This window comes from Theobroma cacao, chromosome 2 (genome assembly GCF_053813885.1).
Source record: "Theobroma cacao isolate CCN51 chromosome 2, ASM5381388v1, whole genome shotgun sequence".
Lineage (NCBI taxonomy): Eukaryota > Viridiplantae > Streptophyta > Magnoliopsida > Malvales > Malvaceae > Theobroma > Theobroma cacao.
In genome coordinates, this window is record NC_142640.1 from 30,153,809 (window position 1) to 30,179,241 (window position 25,433).

General features: G+C 33.1%; 1 protein-coding gene across 2 annotated transcripts; it reads left to right on the forward strand.

The window, feature by feature from the left end:
- Nucleotides 1-1,313: 1,313 nt before the first annotated feature.
- On the forward strand, nt 1,314-24,024 carry OVA2 (tRNA synthetase class I (I, L, M and V) family protein). 2 transcript variants are annotated; one of them, XM_018115959.2, is made up of 22 exons: nt 1,321-1,544; nt 2,585-2,783; nt 2,981-3,135; nt 3,210-3,311; nt 5,706-5,775; nt 6,184-6,296; nt 6,494-6,562; nt 7,089-7,196; nt 13,122-13,272; nt 14,224-14,455; nt 14,605-14,891; nt 15,055-15,191; nt 16,249-16,396; nt 16,595-16,726; nt 17,332-17,460; nt 18,678-18,805; nt 18,916-19,080; nt 19,376-19,501; nt 20,374-20,447; nt 21,730-21,979; nt 22,690-22,869; nt 23,292-24,024. In XM_018115959.2, exons 1-22 carry the CDS (start codon nt 1,455-1,457, stop codon nt 23,526-23,528), a joined length of 3,282 nt encoding a protein of 1,093 aa, XP_017971448.2. In that variant the 5' UTR covers nt 1,321-1,454; the 3' UTR covers nt 23,529-24,024. The 2 variants fall into 2 exon arrangements, 1 of the variants encoding a protein (XP_017971448.2); XR_016024644.1 differs by lacking the exon at nt 23,292-24,024 and having other exon boundaries at nt 1,314-1,544; nt 21,738-21,979; nt 22,690-22,830.
- The last annotated feature ends 1,409 nt before the right edge of the window (nt 24,025-25,433 follow it).

Below are 25,433 nucleotides of genomic sequence, written 5' to 3' on the forward strand. Positions count from 1 at the left end.
TTTTTTACAATTGGGTTCAAAGGTGACACCTTTACACTCTTAGAGAATAGATTCTTTTGCCTCAAGGTGTTAGTTCTTCACTGTGGTCTGGCATTGATATTTGGATTTGATCTTGATTTTTGCTATTCTTCTTTTGTCCATTAGTCCCATTTCTTCCTTGGTCACCAAGTTTTTGAATTGTACTTTTGGTGCTTCAAGGACCGACATCTTTTTCATGTAGAATCGATTCTTTTTTCTTTGCATTTTTGCCTTCTATCTCTCAAGAATCGATTCTTTACTTCTGAGGTGTTGATTCTTCACAAATCTTGAAGCTTTTATCTTCTAAGAATCGACTTTTACTTTTCTCAGAATCGATTTTTCACTATTGATTATTGTTTGAGAATCGACTTATCTTTCTACAGAATCAATTCTTCTTGTAATTAAAGAGATAGATTTTGCTTTCTTTGCATTTAAGGATCAAGTCATTTCTTTTGATTCCTTGATTCTCAAGTTGGCATTTTGAGTTTTGAAAACCAAGAGAACTTTGAGAAGATTAAGAAATATTTCCTTAAGTTTAAAAGTATGTTAATCATATTCAAACCTTGAAAGCATTTCAATATGTTTTTCTTCTAAGTTAAGCCATAACACTCTATTGAGGATTTTTATATTTAAAAATATATGTCATTCATTTTCAAAGTCATTAAGTTCAATCAATTTTGTCATTTCAAAACAAGAATAAAATTAAAATCAATCATTAGTTATAAGAGTTTATTTGACTCAAAATAAAAGTGTAAGGACTTATTTAACTTTAAATAAAAATCTGAGGGCTTGATTGAATGCAATAAAAGTATAAGAACTTATTTGAATTTTTTAAAATAAATTAAGCACTCTTTTTGGATATTATGCCAAATTTTGAAAGGCAAACGAGTAAAAAGTGATATGATATATTACATTTAAACAACTCTTTCAATGGCAATGTGATTTTCTATATAAGTTAGCAATAAAAATATTAAAAAGTAGGAAAAAAAACAAAGGAAAATTAGTGCAAAAAGAAAAAGAAAGGAAAAATGAAGGAAAAAGCATTAAGTGAAATTATAATAGTAATTTTATTTAAAATTAATTTGAGAGATATTTAAGGTGATTAAAATGCAATTTAAACGCTAAAATAAAATTATTATAAAATTAAAAATGTTATATTTATATTGACTTGTAAAAGACAAATTAATGATATATTTATAAGTTCATAATTCATAAATAGGGGAAACTATAAAAAAAACAAAACACGGCATCCGGCGGGCCCATTTGTAGTAGCAGAAAGAGAATGGGGTGTAAAACATAAAATCTGAAGCTGTGGTTTTGCAGCAATTATCCACTCAACTTCAATTTATGTCTATATTTTGTTCCTCCGGCAATGCTATGTAGAGTCTGCCTAGCTGAAAGCTCAAAAACAAAGCAAATTTAAACAGTTGACAAGAATGTCTTTCTTCAAATCAGTAGCCGCAAATTCCTCTGCCTTCACTCCTAGGGAAGCCACAATTGCCATGATGCAATCTTCTCCTTGCAGAGTAAGTCTCTCCTTCCTTTATTTTTTGTGGCAGACAAAGTGTTTGATGTAGTGCCATTGAGATGGCAAATGGTTCTTTTTGGTCATTTGGGATAGAACGAAGCATACAAATGCAGCCTCGCTCTTCCCTTTACCATATAATGTTGCTTCATTAGCAGAATTCTCAATCTTTAGTACCCAAAAACAGTTTTGTTTGAATGTGAATTCTTATCATCGTCATTATCAAGAAAAGAAAAGCTTTCTTTTGATGTTAGTTGTTGATGAGGTTCCTGGTTTTGGTTTACCATCCCTTTTGTATTCTCCAATATGAGTTTATTGTGTCTCTTAAGCTCAAATTTCTCATCTCTTTGCTTGTTTTTTGCAGCATTCAGTTACCAATTCATGGGTTTTTCATTCTTTCTTGGATTTTGGTCCTCTTTTTGTTCAAATTTGGGTTGTTACCGATAAGTTTTTTAAGTTGGTTTTCCTGCACCAAATAAAAAAAAAAAACCCATTAAAATTGTGTTTACAATATAAATTATGTTCAAGGATACTGCTCAGAATATCAGGTCCGCAACAAAGTATTTTTCTTTTGAACTTGCTTGCAGCTCCCCAATCAAATATTTTTTCACACCAAAATAATGTTGAGCATTAATAGTGTGACCAATTCATAGCTAATTATGTCTAAAATTACAACTTCTTTGCTATAGAATGACCAATTCTTGTTAATTAATTTAACTTTCTGTTGCTACCTTATGCCAATTGTTTGATTTGATTGCAAAGTGATCAAAGAGGAGAATGCGCTATGTTTCTTGACTAAAATTTCCCCATAATTGTTTTTAGCAAAATTGCATTTCACGCGTTTGCCACTGCCAGTTCCTCATAAGATGCTTGGTATTGCTTCATGCTTTTTCCTTTTTCCCAAAATTTGAAATGACATAATACTAGGTCATACAGCTATTGTTGATTGCTTGAACACCTTTGGGTCTTGTTTAGATTCATCAGAAAAAATGCTAATAAACATAAAATTTTAACTGATAATATTATGGTATCCACATACAGGTGTTGTCGCGAAGAACTTGTTCAACTCTTAGGATAAACACTTCTGTTAACTTACTTTATTTCAGAGGAAGCTCTTCAGTTAAAGTTTTCTCTTTCTTAAATATTGCACACTATTCTATTTATTCTGGTGAAGAGTTTTGTTCTTCTTCAAAGAGAAGATCTAGAGGACCTGTTATGGCTGCAAAGAAAGCATCTCAAGGTCAGGGTGATCATACTATTTTCTTTACTGGGAGAGTTTTATGAGTTAATCAGACTTTGGCTATTAAGCTTTTTGTTCACAGGCCCCTTTCCTTTCCTCTCCCCCTTGCAACACTGGAACACACACGAATGTGCATGTGCAATCACACAGTTTTTCCCACATTTTAGGATTTTAATATGTCGCTTGCTTGTATCTAGGTCAAAAGGAAGAAGAAGGAAGATACAAGCACACCGTTGATTTGCCAAAGACGACATTTGGCATGAGAGCTAATGCTTTGGCGAGGGAACCTGAAATTCAAAAACTGTGGGATGACCATCAAGTGTTCAAGAGGGTTGTTGATAAGAATGATGGGGTGGGTTTACTATTCCCTTGTTTCGTTGTTTTATCCATATAGAATTGTTAGCTTACTTTTGGTTACTTTTACAGGGAAATTTTGTGCTTCATGATGGTCCTCCATACGCCAATGGTGATCTACACATGGGTCATGCATTAAATAAGATATTGAAGGATATAATTAATCGTTACAAGGTAGGTATTCTTGCTTCTTTACCTTGGAGATCTAATTTGCTATCCATGAATTTAGATTTATAAATTTTGTGCTTCATGACTGTCCTTTGTGTGCCGATGGTGATCTGCACATGGATCATGATTAAATAAGATATTGAAGGATATAATTAATCGTTCCAAGGTGGGTATTCTTGCTTCTTTACATTGGAGAACTAATTTGTTACCCATAATTTAGACTTATATTCTGTTTCATGGGAATAAACACTTAGCTCATAGGATATCTTATTTCAATATGTTAGGGTTTTGAATGAGAATATTGAACACATGTTGGCTCTATCTGGCACTAGCTGCATGCTGATGTAAGACATGGAATGGCTTGGGTTTATTGTTGTTTTTGTAATATGAAATTCTTGAGAGCAAAAAATTAATAAATACGAGAAGAAAAGAAACGATCCCTAAGCTTACACCTAGGGTTCCTTGATTGCATTGTACAATTAAGAAGAAAGATAACCTAAGCTTTAGACCTAGTGGTTCCTTAGGAGTTACACCTAAGGTTGATTGCATCACACAATCACGATAGCAATAATGCTGAAAAACTTTCATAGTATTCTCTATCCCATTAGAAGGAGTACATTGCTAATATAGGCGCCTACCAACCTTACTTCTGTAAGAACTAGAACGTCTATTATAAGTAAGATTTATTAAAATAGATTAGACTCTAAATAGGAATCTAACAACTTTAACTTAAAAAAAAAAAAAACTAATTGGATAAGGAAAAACCAATTATTCTAATTAATATAAATTATCCCGAATAATTTAAGAATCTTAAATCAATTAAAATTGGGCCCATAAAATACAACAAAGAAACAATAAGATTAAGTAGTTTAATCCTTCAATTAGCTTCCTTCCATTCTGCTTCAAATGCTCCATGCCCATGTGTGAAAGAAAAAAAAAAAAATTATGGCTTTGTTCAGTTTTCTAAATGTTTTTTATTTGCCTTTTAATTTTTTGTCTTCATTTCCTAATGTTGTTTTCCAGATGTTTCATAGAAATTTTGTTTAGTTGTGCAAACAAAAGTTCAATTTTATGGCAACAAAAAATAGTACTTTATGCTCAGCAGAGGTTCTGTTTTTCAGCAAGGGGGGAAGTGGGGTGGGGGACTTCATATCTTCTTTTCTTAAAGAAGACTGGAAAGCCTTGTTTCCTAAATATAGAAAACCATATTTTTCATATTTCTGGAAATATTGAAAAGAAAGAACAAAACTTCAAGTTTTTAGAATTGAAAACCGTGTTCTCCTGAAAATGGAAGTAAAAATTTCCTCTTAAAACATATTTTTCTAATTGTTTTCTTTTTCAAGAAAGAATTTCTGGAAAAACACCTGAACCTTTTTTATATGAATAAGCCCCAAGTTTTATGCCCAAGATTTGTCATGTATGATACTAATGCCCTAATAAAGGTCAAAACTGCCTTTTTAAACATCATAATGGTGACATTGGGCCGGGTGATTTGCCTACTTAGGTCTGTGGTGGGTTATGTTTAGGGTCGTACTCAATGGGTTTATGGCTAATAAATTAAATAGGGTTTGAGTTGATTGGGACATAACTGCAAAAGAAATGCTGGAATTGGTGAGTGGAGTTCTAAATTTTGAACACGGAAAAATTAGAATAAAATTGTGCATGTTTATTGGTGCTTTTCTCTGCTGTGAGATGCCGGAAATCAGAAGAGCAAGAAAGAAGAAAGAGAGAACTAATCAGTCTGTTAACCGTAATTTTCCAAGATCTCAATCTCCATACTCAAACTATTAACTTTAGGAACAAGACATTTGAATGAACTAAAAGTCATATAATAGCTCTGATAGCTTAACTGGAACCAAGAAAAGACCAATGGACCATAATTCATCTTGGTCCAAGAAAATTATGGAAAAAATGAGGATCTGTAAACTCAAACTCAATTGATGCTGATAAGTTGCTCTAGGAATAATCACGAAGGACACTTTTCCTTAGAGCACGGAAACTTATTTATTGTTAGAGAATACTTTTGCTTCAAATCTCTGCCTGTTCTACATTAATTTGTCTTTCATCTAGATCTGGTGATTTTAACATGGCTTTATTTATGGGGCTTGATAGTCTGACTTTCGTTCTTGCGTTAATAAACCTTTTAAGTTCCTATATAGCAATGTCTCTCTCACCAACTTAGTGTTGCTTTCATTTCGATAAGTGCTGGCCTAAACTGATGGCTATCAGATAATAAACACAGTTTATGCTGCATGCAGTCATTTGATTAACATTTTGCTGCAATTTATTTTTGATATTTTTCCTCTTATATTTTCTTTTCTAGTTCTTTTTTTCTGCTCTTTTTAATATCCAAATCAAATGGTCTTCATCCATTTCTACTTTTTTTTTTTATTTGGACAGCTTCTTCAAAATTATAAAGTTCATTTTGTGCCTGGTTGGGATTGTCATGGCCTGCCAATCGAGTTGAAAGGCAAGTATCACTCAGATTGCTGGTTCTGTAAATTAAGATGTCAAATGTCATTAAGCGATCCTTTTTTGGATTCTATTGCAAAAAGTGCCCTTGAGATATGTGAATTTGAGAAAAGCAGTTGTATAAATTTTGGAATTGGTGTTGATGATAAACCTATGCATCATTGTAGCTGATATTTTTTTTTGCTCAATAATTATAGCTGATATTGTATTTTATTTTTCAATAATAGATGTATTAACCATGATGGCGTTCTTTTCCCCCATCATGTTTTCAGTCTAGACCGATGAGAGAATATTTTGCAATTTGTGACATCTTGATAGCAGGGTCATTCATACTGGACTTGTGAGGAAAGTTAGAAAATCTTCCCAGTTGGAATTCTAATTTGACTGTCACTTTGAATTCTAACAGTTCTTCAATCATTGGATCAAGATGCCAGAAAGGATCTGGCCCCGCTAAAGTTAAGAGCAAAGGCTGCCAAATTTGCCAAAGCAACTGTCAAAACTCAGATGTCATCATTTCAGGTGTTTACCCGGTTTACCTAGTCTTAGTTGATTAAGTTTACCAAAGAATCACTAATCTTTTCATGGAATATGACATTAATGAGCTCTCATAGCTAATATTGATATTTATGATAGGTTTATATGGTTTTCTTGTTAACAGTGTTAGTAATAGATGACTAAAATTTGCAATTGAGTGGTTTGAGTTTTAAATTTTGCAGCGCTTTGGAGTGTGGGCAGATTGGAATAATCCTTATCTAACACTAGATCCAGAGTATGAAGCTGCCCAGGTATCTGGTAGAGTCTTTCTTTGTTTTACTTCATCAGATGTTTAAGTTAGAATATAAATTTAAACATGCAGATTTTCTATTTTATATAGCAACAGGTGTGGGACACTTGTTGGCTAGCTATGGTACCTTAGAAATTTAGTCAAAACTAGGGAAGAGGTTAGAAATTTTCTTTTTCTTTTCATGTTTTTCTAAGAAGGGAAGAAACACTGAAAAGTGGGTCAAGGAGACAAACAAGAAGTTGTTGTGAATTGTAAATGAAATCCATAATTCTAAAATTCTTCCCTTCCTATGATTTCTTTCCAACATATGAGGTGACCACCGTTTATCTTCTTCCTATACACCTTCACCTTTTGTCCTACTTCTGTTTTGCTGACCTAGGATGAGAAAACTGAGACATTCAAAACCTGATTCTAGGACATGCCATGACGAGATGTCCTTTGGTACACTTTTTTGATAGACTCTGTAATGAGAAGTGGTATATTTATTTTTGATAAGTAAATTTTTTTGTGCATTTACATCTTGCCAGATTGAAGTGTTTGGTGAGATGGCACTTAAAGGGTATATATATAGGGGCAGGAAACCAGTTCACTGGAGTCCATCAACGCGTACGGCACTTGCAGAGGCTGAATTGGAGGTAGAAATATACTTCTACGGTTTACCTTATTGCTGTAAAATTTATGCATTTCCTTTCCTTGTTCCCCCCACCAAAAAAAAAAAAAAAAAACAGAGAGGAAAAAACATGATAACAAAAAGAATAAAGGAAATTAGTTGAACTGTGTAATTTGGTTTTACGTTTATGTTTTTTGCTGATTAGCATACAAAGAGATTGATTATAGTTAAGACTGTAGTCACCTCTACTTAAATATGTCCAATGCACTGTAATTCTCCTTGTTTCGTTTTAAATTACCCTTCTACTTTTGACAATATAACTAACATCGATGTGGTTTCGCATTCTCCATTTCAGACTATGATGCACCAATTGTAGTGTACAATGCATGCTTCTGGCTTTGATTGTGCTTCACTCTAGATTAATACACATATGGTATCTGAACTATATTAAAATGTAGAGTTTGATGCCCAAACTTAAAAATGTGTCATTGACCCCCAAAATGTTTAAAATATGTATCAAGTTTGCTTAACAATAAACTCCGTTACTCCAACCGGCTTATGTGGCATCAAAATCTGTTTTTGAGGCAGCAGAAACTTAAGGAAAGCTGCTGGAAACTCAAAATCAGTTTTGGTATATCAATAATTGGGTTTATAAACTCATTATTTACAACTACAGAATGAGCTTGAAGACTGATTATTGATTTATCAAAACTGCTTTTGAGTTTCCAGAAGCTTTTCTCTAGTTTCAGTTGCATTGACGAGCAATTATGGGATGTTGAAAACTGATTTTGATGTCATTTAAGTGGATTGGATTATAGTTGGACTAACTTGATGCACATTTTATAAATTCAGGTAGTCAATTGTACATTTTTTAGTTTGGGTACTACAATGTGTATATTTTTATAGTTTGGTATCATATGTGTAATTAGGTCAGCTTTAACTAAGCTCTTCTTCTTGTTGTTTTTCTTTGGCATAATGCATGAAATCACCCTTGAGTTTCACTAGCTTCATTTACACATTTATATGTACATTTTTTAGTTTGGGTACTACAGTGTGTATATTTTTATAGTTTGGTATCATATGTGTAATTAGGTCAGCTTTAACTAAGCTCTTCTTCTTGTTGTTTTTCTTTGGCATAATGCATGAAATCACCCTTGAGTTTCACTAGCTTCATTTACACATTTATATGTACATTTTTTAGTTTGGGTACTACAGTGTGTATATTTTTATAGTTTGGTATCATATGTGTAATTAGGTCAGCTTTAACTAAGCTCTTCTTGTTGTTGTTTTTCTTTGGCATAATGCATGAAATCACCCTTGAGTTTCACTAGCTTCATTTACACATTTATCTGTATTTTTGTTTTATAGAAGTTTTTTTACTAGTATTTACTATGTTTTGAATGCCTTGGTATGGATTGATTTATTGAGAATTTATAACTACATGAGGCTGTTAGGCTCTCCTTTGCTAGTCTCCACCATATTTATAGACTTGGATATGGTATTTGATATGGGTATGTGTCCCCAATGTACCAGGTTTGTGTTTTGCTGATATATCTGGACTTGTGGATTGAGCTAAAATGTGCATTGGATATGGAGAGGGGGATCTTTTTAAAATTTGCAGGGGAATAGAATACATACTTGTACAAGTTATAAAATTTAAAAAATGAATTTGACTCAAACAAAACCTTCAATGTGTTTATAGGGGCCTAGTATAAGAAAAGTAAACAATTTCGGCCTATCACTGACCCAAAACCAATCTTAAGCTCAAACTCTTCTTTTCTTTCATTTTTTAAATGGATTTATGCTGATATGATAACAATGCTATATGGGCTTAAATTTTATGTGTGTTTGTGTGTGTTTCTTTTTTTCACATGGAGAAAGGCTAATGAAAATGCAAAAGCCAACCGTGAGCTCTGATCTGTCTTATGTCCATCAAGAATCTTCTTCTTGTCTCATATAGTTCCTTCTCTTCTCTGTAATTTCATTTCCTTATTATTTTTCCTCTTTTTCTTTTTTCCTAGTTTTCTTGATCTTCTCTCCTTGCTCTCTATCTTCCCAAAATGCTCCTCTTATACTTCCTCTCATGTTCTCTTTCTCAATGCTATTTGGCTATCATCTTTTTTTCTTTTTGGATATGTGGATTGGGTTTTTCCGCTTTGTTGTTTTTCCCATAACCCAGCAATCTCTGGTTGTCGTCTTTGTGTTCACTTACTTTTTTCTGGAGTTTAATTTTGCTTATATGAAAGAATTGAGTTTGTATATCCATAGCCATTTTAGATGTAATTCCACAGCGGAATTCAATGCTGAGTCCGTGTAACATAGGCCACCAGTGTGCATTAATGAATACTAACTGATGTGAATCGGATGTTTCAATGCTCCTCTTTCGTCTTTGGCTGGTGTCTTGATCATTGTATCAAATTTGGCTTCACATTCATTGTCCTTTTCCTCTACTTTTCCTTTTTGTTGTTCACAACAAAATAGTGGCTGACATTGCTTGCTAGGGAAATATTTTCAAGTGATTTTAGAAGCTTTGTAACCTGAATTTAGGAAGGAAATGATGGGATGGCAGATTTTTGAGAAGAGAAAAAATGTGAGGGCAGAAGGCTAGAGTTTGGGGGATTTTGGCGTTTTGGAGGGTCATAGGTTGTGCCTATGCATCTTAGAGGTACGCTATAGCTCCATTCTACTTCCATCCCCTACCTTACACTCTCTCTATAGAAAGTCTTTCAAGCTTTTGAGATATATAGAATTCAGAGGAGTAAAAAGCTTCAGTGCAGATGAGAATTATAATGTGCCATCATTTCAGATCATTGCTCCTCTGTCACTGTGGTCGCTATCCTTTGCCATAATTTGGAAGTGTCTAACATCTTAACATACATGCAACCCATGCATAGCCATATAATTCAACCAAAATTACTAGCAATTTCCTACTGAATTATTTCATTTTAATTGATGAACATAGTAGATTTATTGTGTGTTTGAAAGTGTAGAGGATGAACCTGAGAATTTTGAAGTTATTGGGGAGAAATTAGCTTTGTGATTTTGGGTTCTATAGAGGAGTCAGGCTGTCAAAGAGAGAAAGGAGTGTGATTTTGATGGGAGGAGAGGGAAGAGTGAGGAAAGAGAAGGGTTGAGTAGAGAGAAAGTGTTGGTGAACAAACAGTAAAATTGTGATTAGTAACCTATTTCTCTATTTCATATGTATAAGAAAACCTAATTCTCAATTTAAATATCCAAATAAATAATATCGAGTATAAATAAAGAAGTTAAATAAATTTTCTCAATTTATATATCCAAATAAATAATACCAAGCATAAAAAAGATTATAATAATTTTGCACCCAGCACATACCATTGGGAAATTTACTAGTTAAGTTGTATTTGAGTGGGATAATTATGGATGTTAGTATTGAGTTCAAGTAAAAAAGTTTTGAGTCAATGTGGATTATTTTAATTGATTTAAATGCTGAAATTCTGTTAAACTTTTTGGGGCTTGTTAAGAAGGTCCAATTATTTTCATTTGGTTTGGTTTCTGTAATTTCAATTGGTTTTGGTCCCAAAAAATTAGAAACGGAACTTCCTGTTGGTTTAGGTTTTTCTTAAAAGCAAACCACACTGAAATTTGCTCAGTCCTTTCATGGCTACATACTCCAAATTCCACAATTAAATGTATTACATTTTGGAATATGGAATATTTTGTTCAAACTTGCTTAGCTGGAAAATCACTAGGTTACAAATAGTAAATAGAACTAAATATTTTTGCAAATAACATATATTAATTTTTTTTCTATTCTCTCTTTCATTTTGTTTTCATTCCTCTTTTATTTTTCTTCCTTTCTTTGCATTGTTAGCTCAGTATCGTCAAAAGCACAATGTGCACTTTAGATCACCTAAGGGGCAAGGCTCCAAAAAGTGCTTGCCTGAGTAAAGTAAGGTGCTAATTTCTAAATATAATTAATATATACCTGACAAAGAAAATTGTATGTATTATGTCTAATAAGCTTCAATATATGATTTTGTTAATTAACATTAAAGAGTTTACTCCGTTACATTGCCTACTGTGTTCCAAAGATCAAGATTTATCATAACTAATGTCATCAAATCAACTTTCATGTTTCTTTCACTTCCATATTCAACAAACTTGTGCATCAATTATATTATTTAATCTTTTATTCCGATAAATAGAGCTGAAAGCTGTCCATTTTTGACTATTAATTATAGCTGACAAAAGAAATTAAAAACTAAAGGAACCAAAAGACACTTAAGGGCACTTTTTCCACACCTTTCACCTTGCAAAAAGTGTGCTGAAGCACAAAAGGCATGCACCTGATAAAGGTTCCACACTTAGATATGTGCAAGATGCTTTGCTTTATTCACTTTGCGCCTTAGCGCCTAGGTGAGGAAAATGGGTGTTGCTCTCTCTTTCGTTTTCCTTCGAAAAGAAGAGAAAAAAATGGAAGCCTTTCCTTTCCAAACACCAAAACTTTTTTGATAAAATCAGCCATACATTAGAACATATATTATTTTCAGAGAAGACCATTTTAAGTCATTTTCATGGTTAGAAAATGGAGCTTTAAATTTTATGGTTTTCTTTAAGTACTGATTTGTTAATATTAGGTTTTATTCATATAAAATTACATATTATTACATACATATTTATAAAATGTCCTAAACAAAACATTCAATCCTACTACTGTTGAATTAGTGATTTGAAGAAGGCTACTGGTTGTACCCATCCAACCAAATGCCTTACCTTGTTCACATACTTGTTCTGCAAACCCTAGTGTTTGATGTATATGGTAACCTTGATATAATAGGGGCTTGGTCAGATTTGACTCTGATGTGTTTCAGTTCTATTACCTGTATATTGTTTCATCTTTGTAAGATTCTTTCTCAATCTTTTGGTTATGAATTCAATCAGTTTCCTATGCAAGTTCACCATCAAGCTTCCATAAAGGTACCAATATAAGCCCCATCATTTTTGGGGTTTCCACCGAGAAAATACTGGTCTAATCTCCATGGTTGTCAACAAAATTTACCAGCAACTTTTCTCTTCAATTTCAATAAGCTTAGTTCTACCCCCACCATTTGTAATTTCTGAGCTCTCAATGAGTATCAATCGTACCTGGAAGTTGTATGGCTTACACAATTTGGCATTTGGCCAATCCAGGACTATATCAGGGCCTAGATCAAGCCCTTATGGTGTCTTACTTAAAGCTAGTATTGTATCAAGGTTAAAGGATCTCTTAACTTTGGTTTAGATCTCATAAATGACGAGATTTTTAGGAGGATTTATTTGCAAAACGGCACTAATGTGAAGCCACCCCTTGTTCTAAGAATTGACAAGGATGAAAATGCTGAAGGAGAAGATGCTGGGATTGAAGTCCCTAGCAGGCCAAATTTGGCTGTGTAAGGTTGGATGGACTGAATCCAACACCAATCATAATAAGGCAAGTCGAAACTCAAATTCGGCAAAAAATGAGAAAAAAAAGAGGAAAAGAGCACAAAAAAAAGAAAAAGAAAAAAGAAAAGATTTTGACAGGTCAAAGAAGATATTTAATTTTCAGCTTTCATCTTCTCTCTATATAATTGCCATGTGGGTGCCAAAAAAGCATTATTATAATGGTTAGTGTCATTTATCCAAATAAAAAAAAAAAAAACAACCAAAAAGTAGGGGTTATTCTTCTGTTATTTTGAGTAGGATGTATTGCACTCATCATAAGAGTTAAAGACTGTAATTACATTGGAATGGAAGTTATATGCTTAGTTGAATGTGATAAAAGTGGGAGGGTTGAATTGCTCATTTGTGTAAAGTTTGAGGGCTATTTATGCATAATTCTGCATATAACAATGACCTTGTTTCTTTTGGTGCCGACCTTTTTTGTTTGTTTTCTTACATTTGTTCCAGGATTGCTATGTTACTGATTTTCTCATTTTATTTCCACATGCAGTTTCCGGAGGGTCATGTTTCAAGAAGCATATATGCCCTTTTTAGAATGGTGAGTTCACCTTCAACTAAAGATGGCTTATTCGAAGAATTCTTTCCAGATTTATGCTTAGCAATATGGACCACAACTCCCTGGACTATTCCAGCCAATGCTGGTAAGTCGTCTTTGCTTCCTTCCCCCCTCCTTTTGTTTTAACTTCTCATATTATTATCATATAAAGGTATTGAAGTTGTTATACGTTGTATTCTGGTGACTAGTGAGCAGTGGTTTCTTAATATGAACATTCAACTAAGAAGTGCTTGTATATATATACTTTCAGAAAAATAAACAAAAAAGAAAAAGTTATTTAGAAACTTATAAAAATGAAAAGGATCAAATCCTACAAGAATATTACAATTTCATGGAAAATCATGAGATTCTAATAAAATTCTTTGCATGGTTTGAAGAATATTACTTAGGATCAATAAACACTACAAAAAGCATAGTTAAATGGCTAACAAATAAAGGAGAAAATGAATCTCAACATCCTCCTTTGGCAGAAGTCCAATATTCTCAAAAAAATATAGGAATAAGAGCAACTCCTTTAAGAATGAGATCCTCAGACCTAGGAGAATATATATATATATATATATATATATATATATATGTATATATATATATATATTGATTGCACATTATGATACTCATATATGTGATAAGGGTATTAAAAACAGGCCATCCTAATGAAGTGTATCCATTTTCTTTCTGTTTTTTAATTTTATGATTAGAACTGGCTTCGGTATCACTTGATTTACCTTGCATGCAATGTCCATGGTTATTGTTTTAAGTTTAATGTGGGACAAGTCATTGTGTGATTTGTAAAATTATCCTTTTGCCAATAAATTATGTTATTTGGTTTGGATTTCACTATGTTAAGTCAATGGTACTATAGGGAAACCATCATTCACTTGGAAGATGCATAAGCAGCTAGTCTAGTAGAAGTCTACACTGGTTGTTTGAATATTGATGAACTAAACTTGTCTGTTCAATTTATGCCATCTAGGTTGGTAACAAGTATTTCTATGTCAATCTGGAAAATAGTGACATCTCTCCTACTTTTTGTCAGCTGTTGCAGTGAATGCCAAGCTTCAATATGCTGTTGTTGAAGCAAAATCATTCTTGGAAGATGTCTCCATATCTGCTGGAAATAAAAAGAGAAGACTTGGAAATGTCCTGAAGGAACCCAAGAAACCTTTCTTTATTGTAGCATATGATCTTGTGCCAACATTAGAAGCAAAATGGGGCATTAAGCTCATCATCAAAAAATTATTTTTGGGTTCTGATCTTGAAAATTGGAGGTTGAGTTAAATGGAAGCATATATTTATTGTTTACAATGAAACTCATTTTGAGTTAAATAACAACTCAATGCATTATGACATGATGCATATTTAGGGAATTAGCAAAAGAGTAAATTTTCTGAAGTATAGATCTTACTTGTGATTTCAGGTATGTTCATCCAATTAACAACAGGGAGTGCCCTGTTGTCATTGGAGGAGATTACATTACAACAGATTCAGGAACTGGATTGGTGCATACAGCGCCAGGTCATGGTCAGGAGGATTACGTGATTGGGCTAAAATATGGACTGCCCATATATTCTCCTGTAGATGATGATGGGAAGTTCACTGAAGAAGCTGGGGAGTTTAGTGGGCTTGAGGTTCTTGGAGATGGTAATATTGCAGTTGTCAAATACTTGGATGAAAAAATGTCCATTTTAATGGAAGAATCATATGGTAAGTTTTTCCTTTAAAGCCCATCTTATTACTATTATTATGTTTTTTTTTTTGTGATTAATTTATAAGGTCCATTGTTGACACTTGCTATTGTTATGAAGAGGTACTGTAAAAATAATACATAGCCATGTCAAAATATTGCACTCCCTTTTCTTTTACGCAGAACACAAGTATCCATATGATTGGCGTTCAAAGAAGCCCACAATATTTAGGGCAACTGAACAATGGTTTGCATCAGTGGAAGGGTTCCGTCAGGCTGCTATGGATGCAATTGGCCATGTAAAATGGATTCCAGAGCAGGTATTGGTTCTAATTGCATTGGAAATAAGCCTTGAATTGTTGGCATTGCTATGCTTTGATATTTTATGGATGGTACTCTTGGCTCTCTTTCAGTGTTACATTTGTATGAATAGATGCAAATTTGTCCTCACCATTTCATTTTAGAATTTTAGTAGTTCGTTTGCAAGTCAAATTTGAATCCTTGTTCTTTCATACTTATGGCTATATGGCTATAACATTTGGCTTTGGTGATCCTGTAGAATCATTTAGAGCTGTGCAGGGGAGTATCTTTACTTTGCGGCTTATCTATCATATAGAGCTATTAAAGGACTGGCAATAAATTATTGAAGCTGCCATTTAGAATTATAATTGTGCCAACAGTTTATTTATTTATTTATTCTTATTATTCCTTTTTTTTGGGGGGGAGGGTGGGGGTGAAGGATGGGGATTTGTACCCGACTTCTGAAGTAAGGAATACATGCATTTACCATTGGACCATATGTCAACAGTTTGATTGTTGAGATAAATTAAAGGGATTTATTTTTTATGTCAGTTCTGCTACCTGCTTACAACTTGATTGTCCTTAGGTGCCCATCCCTGGTTTCCCCTTCTGTTGAAAGTCATAGCAACTATTTAAGCATTTTGGTAATTTGCCTTATGCATCATACATTGAGCCATCATCATAGTACTATTTTGCTGGTTTAGAAGAAAATTATTGATGTGTTGCTTGTGTAATAGGATTGGCATTTACTTCATATTTTGTAGAAGCTTTTTACATAATTTGACTTTCTAAATCATTTTTGTGCTAAACTTGGGACTTTTGGGAGTTTTAGTTTTAGTGTTAGGTTGAGCTATTTCTTTGAAGTTTTGGCAGTTTAAATTAAATTTTATATGTAAGAGCTATTGAATATTTTAGGAAGGTTATTAAAAATATATCTCATTAGAGCTTTGAGTTCTACTTATTATATGTCTAGAATTTTTTTTTTGCTCAGCACTATATGTCTAGATTAATTTTATGGTATCTTTATATCAGTTATTACGTGTTCTCTAATTCTGTGTTTGGATAATGACTGTTTAGGCGGAAAATAGAATTTCTGCCATGACTTCCAGCCGCTCTGATTGGTGCATATCACGGCAGAGGACATGGGGTCTTCCCATACCTGTCTTTTATCATGTCACTTCAAAGGAACCTCTTATGAATAAAGAGACTATTGATCATATCAAATGTAAGATGTCATCTAAATCTTTCTGCCCTCATCGAGAATTTTCACACTTGATATTATTTGAACTAAAAGAAAGTTCTTTTCATTTCATCTTTAAAGGATTCATAGTCACATTTCTGCACACGTATTCAAGTTTGGGTTCTTTTTTACTTTTATTAGTGTCCCACATTTTTCCCATATTATGATCATTTGTTTTGGCAGCCATTATAGCCCAAAAAGGAAGTGATGTTTGGTGGTACATGAAAGTGGAGGACCTGCTGCCTGACAAATATCGCAATAAAGCATCAGAGTATGAAAAGGGGACAGATACTATGGACGTCTGGTTCGACTCAGGTTTGTTCATCTAGGGTTGACCTTCTATTGCTTTGCTTCCATAGATCCTATGGATTTCGCAAAAATGGTTAATAAGTTAGAAGTTGCTTGGTGTTGCTTGAGCACCATCACAAGGTTGATTCCATGATATCTATAATCATTAAATTGTAATGACCGTGCTAAAACTTTCTCCAGGTACTGGTTCAATTAGCAGACTTATTTGTGAAGCATCAAGGTTTTTTTATTTTCCTTCTATTCTCTTCTGGGGTGTGCAGGGGAAGGGGGGTTGTGGGTGCCTCTGGGCTGCTGGTATGAAATCCATTGGCATAGAGTCTGCACAGCTATCCCAGTATGTTGCTGATCAACATGGAAGAAAGTTTTGTCTGGAGCATACTAGATTTATGATATGAAGTGGATTGTATTGCTTTTAAACTGCATGACTTTATAGAAACTTGCATTGTCAGACTATTAATAACAAGAAGTCTTACTTGCTATGTAACTATTTTGCCTGCTTTCTATTCCTGCTCTTAGCTTTGAATTTTGCTATTATAGTTAAGAAATGGTTAATTTTGTGAAATATTGCTTTATTAGGATTCTGATGTTTGTTAGTTTCCCATATATGCCAGGCTCCTCTTGGGCTGCTGTCTTGGGAAAAAGAGGCAGCCTTAGTTTTCCTGCAGACTTGTATCTTGAGGGTACAGATCAGCATCGCGGTTGGTTTCAAAGTTCCTTGTTAACAAGTATTGCTACAAAAGGTATCAGAGTTGAAAACAAATTGTTAACCCTGTACTCAAAAGGTTTTTAAGATGCTTGACCTTTTGTTTCACATGTTTTATTGTTTTTTTGGTTCTTACCATTGTTATAATTGTATACATCCTGCTTTATCCTTGTCATGTTATCTCTTTTTGAGAAGAATTTTAGGCTTGTTGTGTCACCCATTCTAGTTTTTATCCTTTTGGCGAAAGGAATCATTCTTAGTCGGCCATAAAGTGAATTGACAAGTGCTTCCGTAGTCATACCACAGGTTTAACAATTGTGAATTTTGCTAGTAAAGATGAAGAAACAAGGATGGTTTACTGTTCTAAAACTATATTTAATTTAACTATATTAGCATTATTCTCATTTTGGTTACATGCCTCCTGATCTATTTCTATTTTCAGAAGTCAATATTATTTCATTTTTCAGAATGACTGCCAACAAATTCTTGGAATTTTTTCTTTCTTCCCTTTTTTGAGCTAAGCATCAAAATATTACTGTCAGACAAATATTAGCAAGCATGAATTCTATTATTATCTCCTTATCATATTAAGTTTCAAAAAGAGCACTTAACATGGGACATAATGCCTGCGGAGCAAGGAGGGGAAACTGGGAGAAAAATATATTTTCGAGAGAAAGCAGAGGGAATAGGGAAAGAAATAGAACAAGGAGGGAAAGATCCATTCCAATACTACTAAATTTTGAGATCACATAAAGTACCTGTAGAGTACACCCTCAACCCCAATGTAAACAGAAAATAACGAATATAACCTTAATGCCTTTTTACCTGAAAATAAGCAAACGTAAATACCTAAATACAAAAAATTATGAGTAAGCCCATAATATATTAAAGTAATAATACTACTACTTTAATCCTTCATGCAGCTTCTTTTTATCCTGCATCGATGACTGTAATTGCATCTGGTCTCAATAATTTAAATTATCCTTACGATCTATGGATTGTGCTAGTTTCTATCAAAGTTCTGGATATAGGATTAAACTAGTTTGTTGAACAAAATCTATTACTGCAGTCTAGTGGTTTTCCAGTATGTCTCTTGTTGCAACACTATGCGGAGTTTCATTTTGGCTTCTAGCCTGCTGATATAGCTAATTGCAAGTATGAATAAGTTTCCTTCAAATGTATTGCAATTTCTTGAAGATTTCCTTTAGCAAGGAATGTCTCCAATATGGTTATTCTTTCTTCTCAACCATGCAGGAAGGGCTCCATATTCCAGTGTTATAACACATGGATTTGTATTGGATGAGAAAGGCTTTAAGATGAGCAAATCTTTGGGGAATGTTATGGATCCTCGTACTGTTATTGAGGGAGGGCAGAACCATAAGGTTAGTTTTTGGCAGATAGCCCCCCCTCCCCTTTGATTCTTCTTTTTTCTCTTTTCTGTTTCTTTAGTAGTTGATATATCTGCTTGATGATATTTATCTTATATTGGTAGGATGCACCTGGCTACGGAGCTGATATTCTGAGACTTTGGGTTTCCAGTGTGGATTATACTGGTGATGTGATGATTGGCCCCCAGATCCTCTGTCAAATGTCTGACATTTACAGGAAGCTGAGAGGAACATTGAGATATCTCTTGGGGAATCTGCATGACTGGAAAGTATATTCTTGTTCTTTCAAAAATCAGAGCTTCAAATCATTCCTGACATTATTTGTTATCTGGCTTTCCATCCCTTATATTTCCTGATTAGATGATTAAATTGCTCTTAGATTTTTGATCTTCAGTACCTGACCTCTGTACCATACACACACACACAGAGACCAAATAAACGAAAAGAAAGAAAAAAACACACTCAGAAAGGAACTGAGAAGCTTGTACTGCATTTTATAGTTTAGCTACATTTTATAGTTTCATTCTTTTGATTATTTACAGTTAGGTCCATTTACATTGGCAGGTTGAAAGTGCTGTCTCATACCATGAATTGCCCATGATTGATCAGCATGCACTATTTCAGCTTGGAAATGTTGTCAAGAATATAAGGGAGGGTTATGAAAACTATCAGTTTTTCAAAATATTCCAGGTATATATTTTCCAAAAATTTTATATTGAATTGATGATATGATGTAACTTTAGTTTCACGCTCACTTGGATTTTGGAATTTGAATTATTCCCTAAAAGCTGGAATCAGTGACACATTGTTGGTTACTTCAAATGCTTGATTGGATTGAAGAAGTCGAAAATAATCATAACTAAATGAAGAACTTCTATGTTCTTTCGTCCCCTCATAATTTTTTTTTTTCTTCTTAATAGTAATAGCTTCATGAAGACTCCTAATAGTTGACCATGTGATAATACAGTGAGTAAAAATTTGAATTGACAATATAGTTCCAACCTGATGCAGTGCAGAAGTAGAAACATTAAAAAGAAAACTAAACCAGTGGAAGAAAACCGGAAAAATAGGCTAGATGATGTAAAATTCAAGTTAGAACAAGATAACTAGGGTTTAGGGTTGTAGATCCTCTAACAGAAAATATTCCAAGATCATACACTACCTAATATGTCTAAAAAGACTATTTATACTAGGTTACAGCTGCTCATAATCCTATCTCTTGGATACACATAAATGACTTCTAATCCTAGCAGCTCAAGGTCTTTAAGAGATCACATGCTAGTTACATGACTACATAATAATATAAGAACATAATTACTAACCAATAACTATGTTAAAACATTAAACATAAAGAAAAACAAATCAAGATAAACAATTAGATAAATTCTAGAATGCTTCTGCGTTGCAATCATTAGCATAATAACAGTTTTCTTGCTTGTGTTGACAGCCCTTAACAGTTGTCTCATTAGCTATGCTTTATCTTCTTACTTCTATTTAGCTAAATGCATATCATTTAGTTTGCCTTATTTCTAATATTGGACAAAATTTTTCTCATGTTTCAGATTATACAACGATTTGTTATTGTTGATTTATCAAATTTCTACTTCGATGTTGCTAAAGATCGACTATATGTTGGGTAATTCTTTCCCTAAATTCTTATATGTGGATAGAACTTTCAATCTTCTTTTATGTCATTTCGGTGTTTTGATCTACCTTTCCTATTTATTTAACTGATTTTAGTGCAAGTCTTTGTCTTAAAGACATCAACTTGTTCAATCAAAAGCGCCTTGCGTGATTTTTGTCTAGATTGACAAACCATCGCATGGTATTACCTTAGCTCACAATTTCCTGATTTAAGGAATATGTTTTTGGAGTTTCCTTTGATTCTACATACAAGAAGATATGTATATACAAAGTCTGACAGATAGAACTGGCTTTACATATTCAGAAACAATTCACTACGGGTTTAATGCAGTTTTGTTTAAGCAGTAATTTAGCTCCTGCAGTTATATGGTTTAAACGAGAGTTTTCAGAGCGCTGATAAACTGTTTCTTGCTTACGCAATCTAGGCTACTAATAAGACTACTTCAAAATATCTAACCTACGGAGAAAAGTTGTATTACTATTAATGTGTTTTTATTTTATCAATTGAATCCATTCAAGCCATGACCATTATGCTAGAGCAAGTTATAACAGAAGAGTTTATGTAAATGTGCACCTAGTGCACATGCATGAATATAAAATATTTCGAATTAGTTGGAAATATTTTCATTTAGCTTAGATAAACTTGATCAAACAGCATGTGGATGCAGGATAAAGGTTCTGTATGCTTTACGATTGGTCAAATTGAAACCTAAAATGCTCGTATCAGTTATGGCCCAGGATGCTTATCTTGTAGATGCTCTCAAAAGTGCAGAGATGTACATTGAAATATTTCTTCTCCTAGAATTTGCTAAAAGATCATTAATTTATTTCAGGAAAATAAATTTGGGTCCTCGAATGCTGAGTTTATATTGTTTCACTCTCATCACTTGAAAATATAGTTTTGATTTATTTTGCTGTGTTGAACTTGGTGCCCATGTAATTATTTGAGCACTTGTTTAGGCAGCTTGGATCCATTTTCATTTCTCAATTTATATTCTGTTTTCCTTAATATGAATGTGTTGAGCTTTAGAGATGCTGGTTTATTGTCTTTAATCTATATACTTGGAAAAATCTTCACATATCATGTTCATATATAACTTTTTTTAACATCTGCATGAATGCATTTAGATAACAACTGGTTTCTTCCTTCTGGCCTGAAATCATCTGTAAGTCTTTGCTTAGATGTTTCAACTGTAACCAACATTTTTTATTGCTACCCTAGTTTCAAAGAAAGTCTCTCTCTCTTTTTATCTTACTAAGTTAACAATTTTCAGGGGTATAGCAAGTTTTACAAGGAGAAGTTGCCAAACTGTTCTTGCTGCACATCTCCTTTCCCTAGCAAGGGTAATTGCTCCAATTCTGCCACATTTGGCAGAGGATGTATGGCAGAATCTTCCCTTTAAGTACACCTTGAAAGATGGTTCTATTGCTGAGTTTGTTTTTGAATCAAAATGGCCAGCCTTGAATGAGAAATGGCTCACATTGCCAGCTGAAGAAATTGATTTCTGGGGAAAGGTCCTTGAGGTAATCACTGTTTTCATCCTTATAAGAGAGTAGGGTTGGGTCTTGTTCAAAACAAGGTCTGAAGTGGCTTCAAGTTAAAGTTTGTCTGTGTGCCCTGATCTGCATTTACATTTCTTGTTTGTTTTGACCATGTCAATTTTGTGGAGGATTGTTTTAGAAAAAATTTGGAGAGTCGAGACATTTTTCCTGAATTCTTGCTAACAAAAAGGTACATGACATGAAATTTTGTCTAGAATTTTTTTAAAAATTTTTAATTAAATTGCAATCACTGAATCATGAATTTATCTTTGTTAGCAAAATAAAATCAAATATCAAGTGACAAGATATTTGATTTTGGATTCATTTTGCAAGAAAAACTGCAAACTGTTATATATTTTATAAGTAAGGTGATGTCCTTTTCATAAGTTTTTATCCCACTTTTAATTTTTAAGACCATGGATAATTGTGACACATTGCAAATCTTTTGCTGTGTGGTGTTCTGGGGTGTTGCTTTTGCTGTGCTTTTTGTTTTGTTTTTATTTTCCTTTTGTGCCAATTTCAGAGAAACCATCATGCATTTATCATGAAATGGATGGAGATTGATCAGATAGCCCCTTTTTGTCAAAAAAATAAAAAAAGAAACAAGAAACATGCTTTTTTATAGGTATACTAGTGGAAACTAATTTCAAGGAAAATTGGGAAAGGGCTAACGTTTTTCATGATGATACCAGCTGAGAACTGAGGTAAACAAGGTGTTGGAGGTTGCTCGTACTGGGAAGTTGATTGGTTCCAGTCTGGAAGCTAAGGTTTATCTACACACATCTGATGCTACCCTGGCATCTACATTACTTGAAATGTGTTCAGCAAACAATGATGCAGACACCTTGCACCGTATTTTCTTAACATCTCAGGTATTTTAATTTCTTTTACATATACTCTTTAAAATGGTGATCAGTTAACTGATCTACAGTTAATAACTTGCATATGTTCATAAGCAGGACACCTATTGGTTTTAGACTTTAGTTCCTCATTTTCAAAATCTTATCAGGAGCATATTTTTTATGCAAATCTTTAGAATATAGGGTTATCAGCTAGTTGTTTTATGTTTGCTGGACCTGAACTGCTCGTTGAATGAAGTTGGGGACAGTTTCCAGTTGTGTACACTAGATTTCCAGTATTGTTTTATCTATCAAACCTCAAATCAATTGATTACATCTCATAGACATGTTGGTCCATGCATAATTCCTTTATTTGTGCATATAATTCTTTGTAAGCAGAAAGCACTTACATTATTAACTGGTTTTTTTTTTTCTATTTGAATGGCAATTTACAGGTAGAGGTAGTTGCATCTTTAGGGAATGAACTTCAAAATATTCCATATACTGGAGAGTATCTTGTTCAGGAGGACAAGGTTTGGATCGGAGTGTCAAGGGCTGAAGGCTCCAAATGCGAGAGATGTTGGAATTACTCGACTCAAGTAGGTTCCTTTATGGAGCACCCTACACTTTGTGGTCGCTGTTTCAGTGTTGTTGGCATTCAACCAACCCCTGAAATGGCAGCCGTCACCTGACGACCTAAAACCATAAAACCCTGCTAAAAATGAGTAATAAAAGTTGGCCAATGTCCCTTTCGAGCTTTGACAGTCTTAGCCAATGTCATGCCCGAGCTCTGATGTTGAAGGTTCTATAGGTCCACTTACGGCCAGCATCAGTGATTTCCATCGTAAGTAGTATTTTTTCCCAGAAGTGCATAAGGTTATCAAATTTTCTCCATACAGAATTATTTAAAGGTGAAGAGAAACAAAGAAACCACCCACAAGGTGCTCAGCTGCACATATGAAAATTATTCTACTCAGCATATTTTTTGTTCACTTTCCTGGGCGAGGGTTACTAGTTGCCACTTGCCTGTGATTTTATTTTCTCAACACACAAGTGCCTAATCCTGGAAACAGACTCGCTTGTAATTAGTTTTAGCGCCTAATTGTGCTAAATTTTGGTTACTCAAATAATACTTTTAAACTTTCAATTAATTTTAATTTGAACTAATATAATAAGTATTGTTTGTTATTTTTAGAGTAATTTTAGATTTTTGTTTTGGTCATTCAATTTTGAAAAATAATATTTTGATTATAAATATTTATAAGTATTGTTATTTTGATGGGCAGGTGTATGGTTTGGAAAGTTCATTTGATCCTTTGGACCTTGATCTGGACTCATACAAAGTCAACGACTCATTCAAAATGATTCAAATTTGCAATGACATGAATCTGAATTGATTTGAAAAATTAATTTGGAATGACTTAATTCTAAATAATTTACTCAAAATCAATTGGATTTTATTTAAAAAAAGTCAATTATTTAAACTTCAAATTACTCAAAAGTTCAATAATATAAGTGTCGAATTCAAAATGGTTTGAGATAAAAAATCTGAATTTTTCTTCAAATTGAAATTGATCAAATCCAAATTGGGCTCGATCCTTACAATGTTCATATGAACATGTTCATGTGGTAATAAAAAAAATAAATTAAAAGCACTAATTTTTATTTTAAAAATGTTGTAGTCATCTACGCATGTTCACATGACAAAAATAGTTGAATTGCGAGAACAGACATTAAAAGCATTTGACTCCACTCATCCTAAAATGTTAATATGGTATGATAATATTCAAATTTTAGTACAGATTTTAATTTGACTACCATTAAATTGAGAAAAAATTTCCTTCTTTTTATATATTTTAAAGATCTTTTTCATCAATGAGCTGTATTTTGTCAACAAAAAAAAAAAAAAGGCACATGCAAAAACATGCTTGTCATGTTTTCAAACAAATTGCAAAGACAAAATGTTACACAATATCTAACAAAACTGAGCTGACCAAATCACCAAGCAGAAGAGAAATAAAGAAAATGAAGTAATTAGAAATATAAGTGTTGTTCAATTTTCTACCCACGCAAGTATATGTATCGAAAAGATAATATAGTAATACATAGTGTCGATCCTATTGAGAATTGAATTAATTCTTAATGTTAACTACTAAAATTCTTAATCTTATCCTAATAATTAAATTAAAAAATTATTAAAAAGAAAAATTAAAACTAATAAATTGAAACTAAAATTAAATATTAAATTTATTTCATAAAACTCACTTAACTATTAGACCTAAGATTATGATGTCCCTCAATACTTTATCTGATTATTGTCTTTCTCTCTTAACCTAGTTTAATGAATTAAATTGCTAACCTAGAGTCTTAAATTATTTACAAGTCTCTGTCGAGTTTCTCATAAAAATTTCTTTCCCAATTAATTTACTATATGTCTATGCAAATTAAATTGAAGAAAGTACGTGCTCTAATTTTGGCTACGTATGGTTTATAAGTGTATGTTTACCCTATATACAAATCAAACCACCTAATCAACTAAATGCATTTGATCATATGCTAAATCTCTTTCGTCAAGGTTTAACCTAGGTTTCTAATTC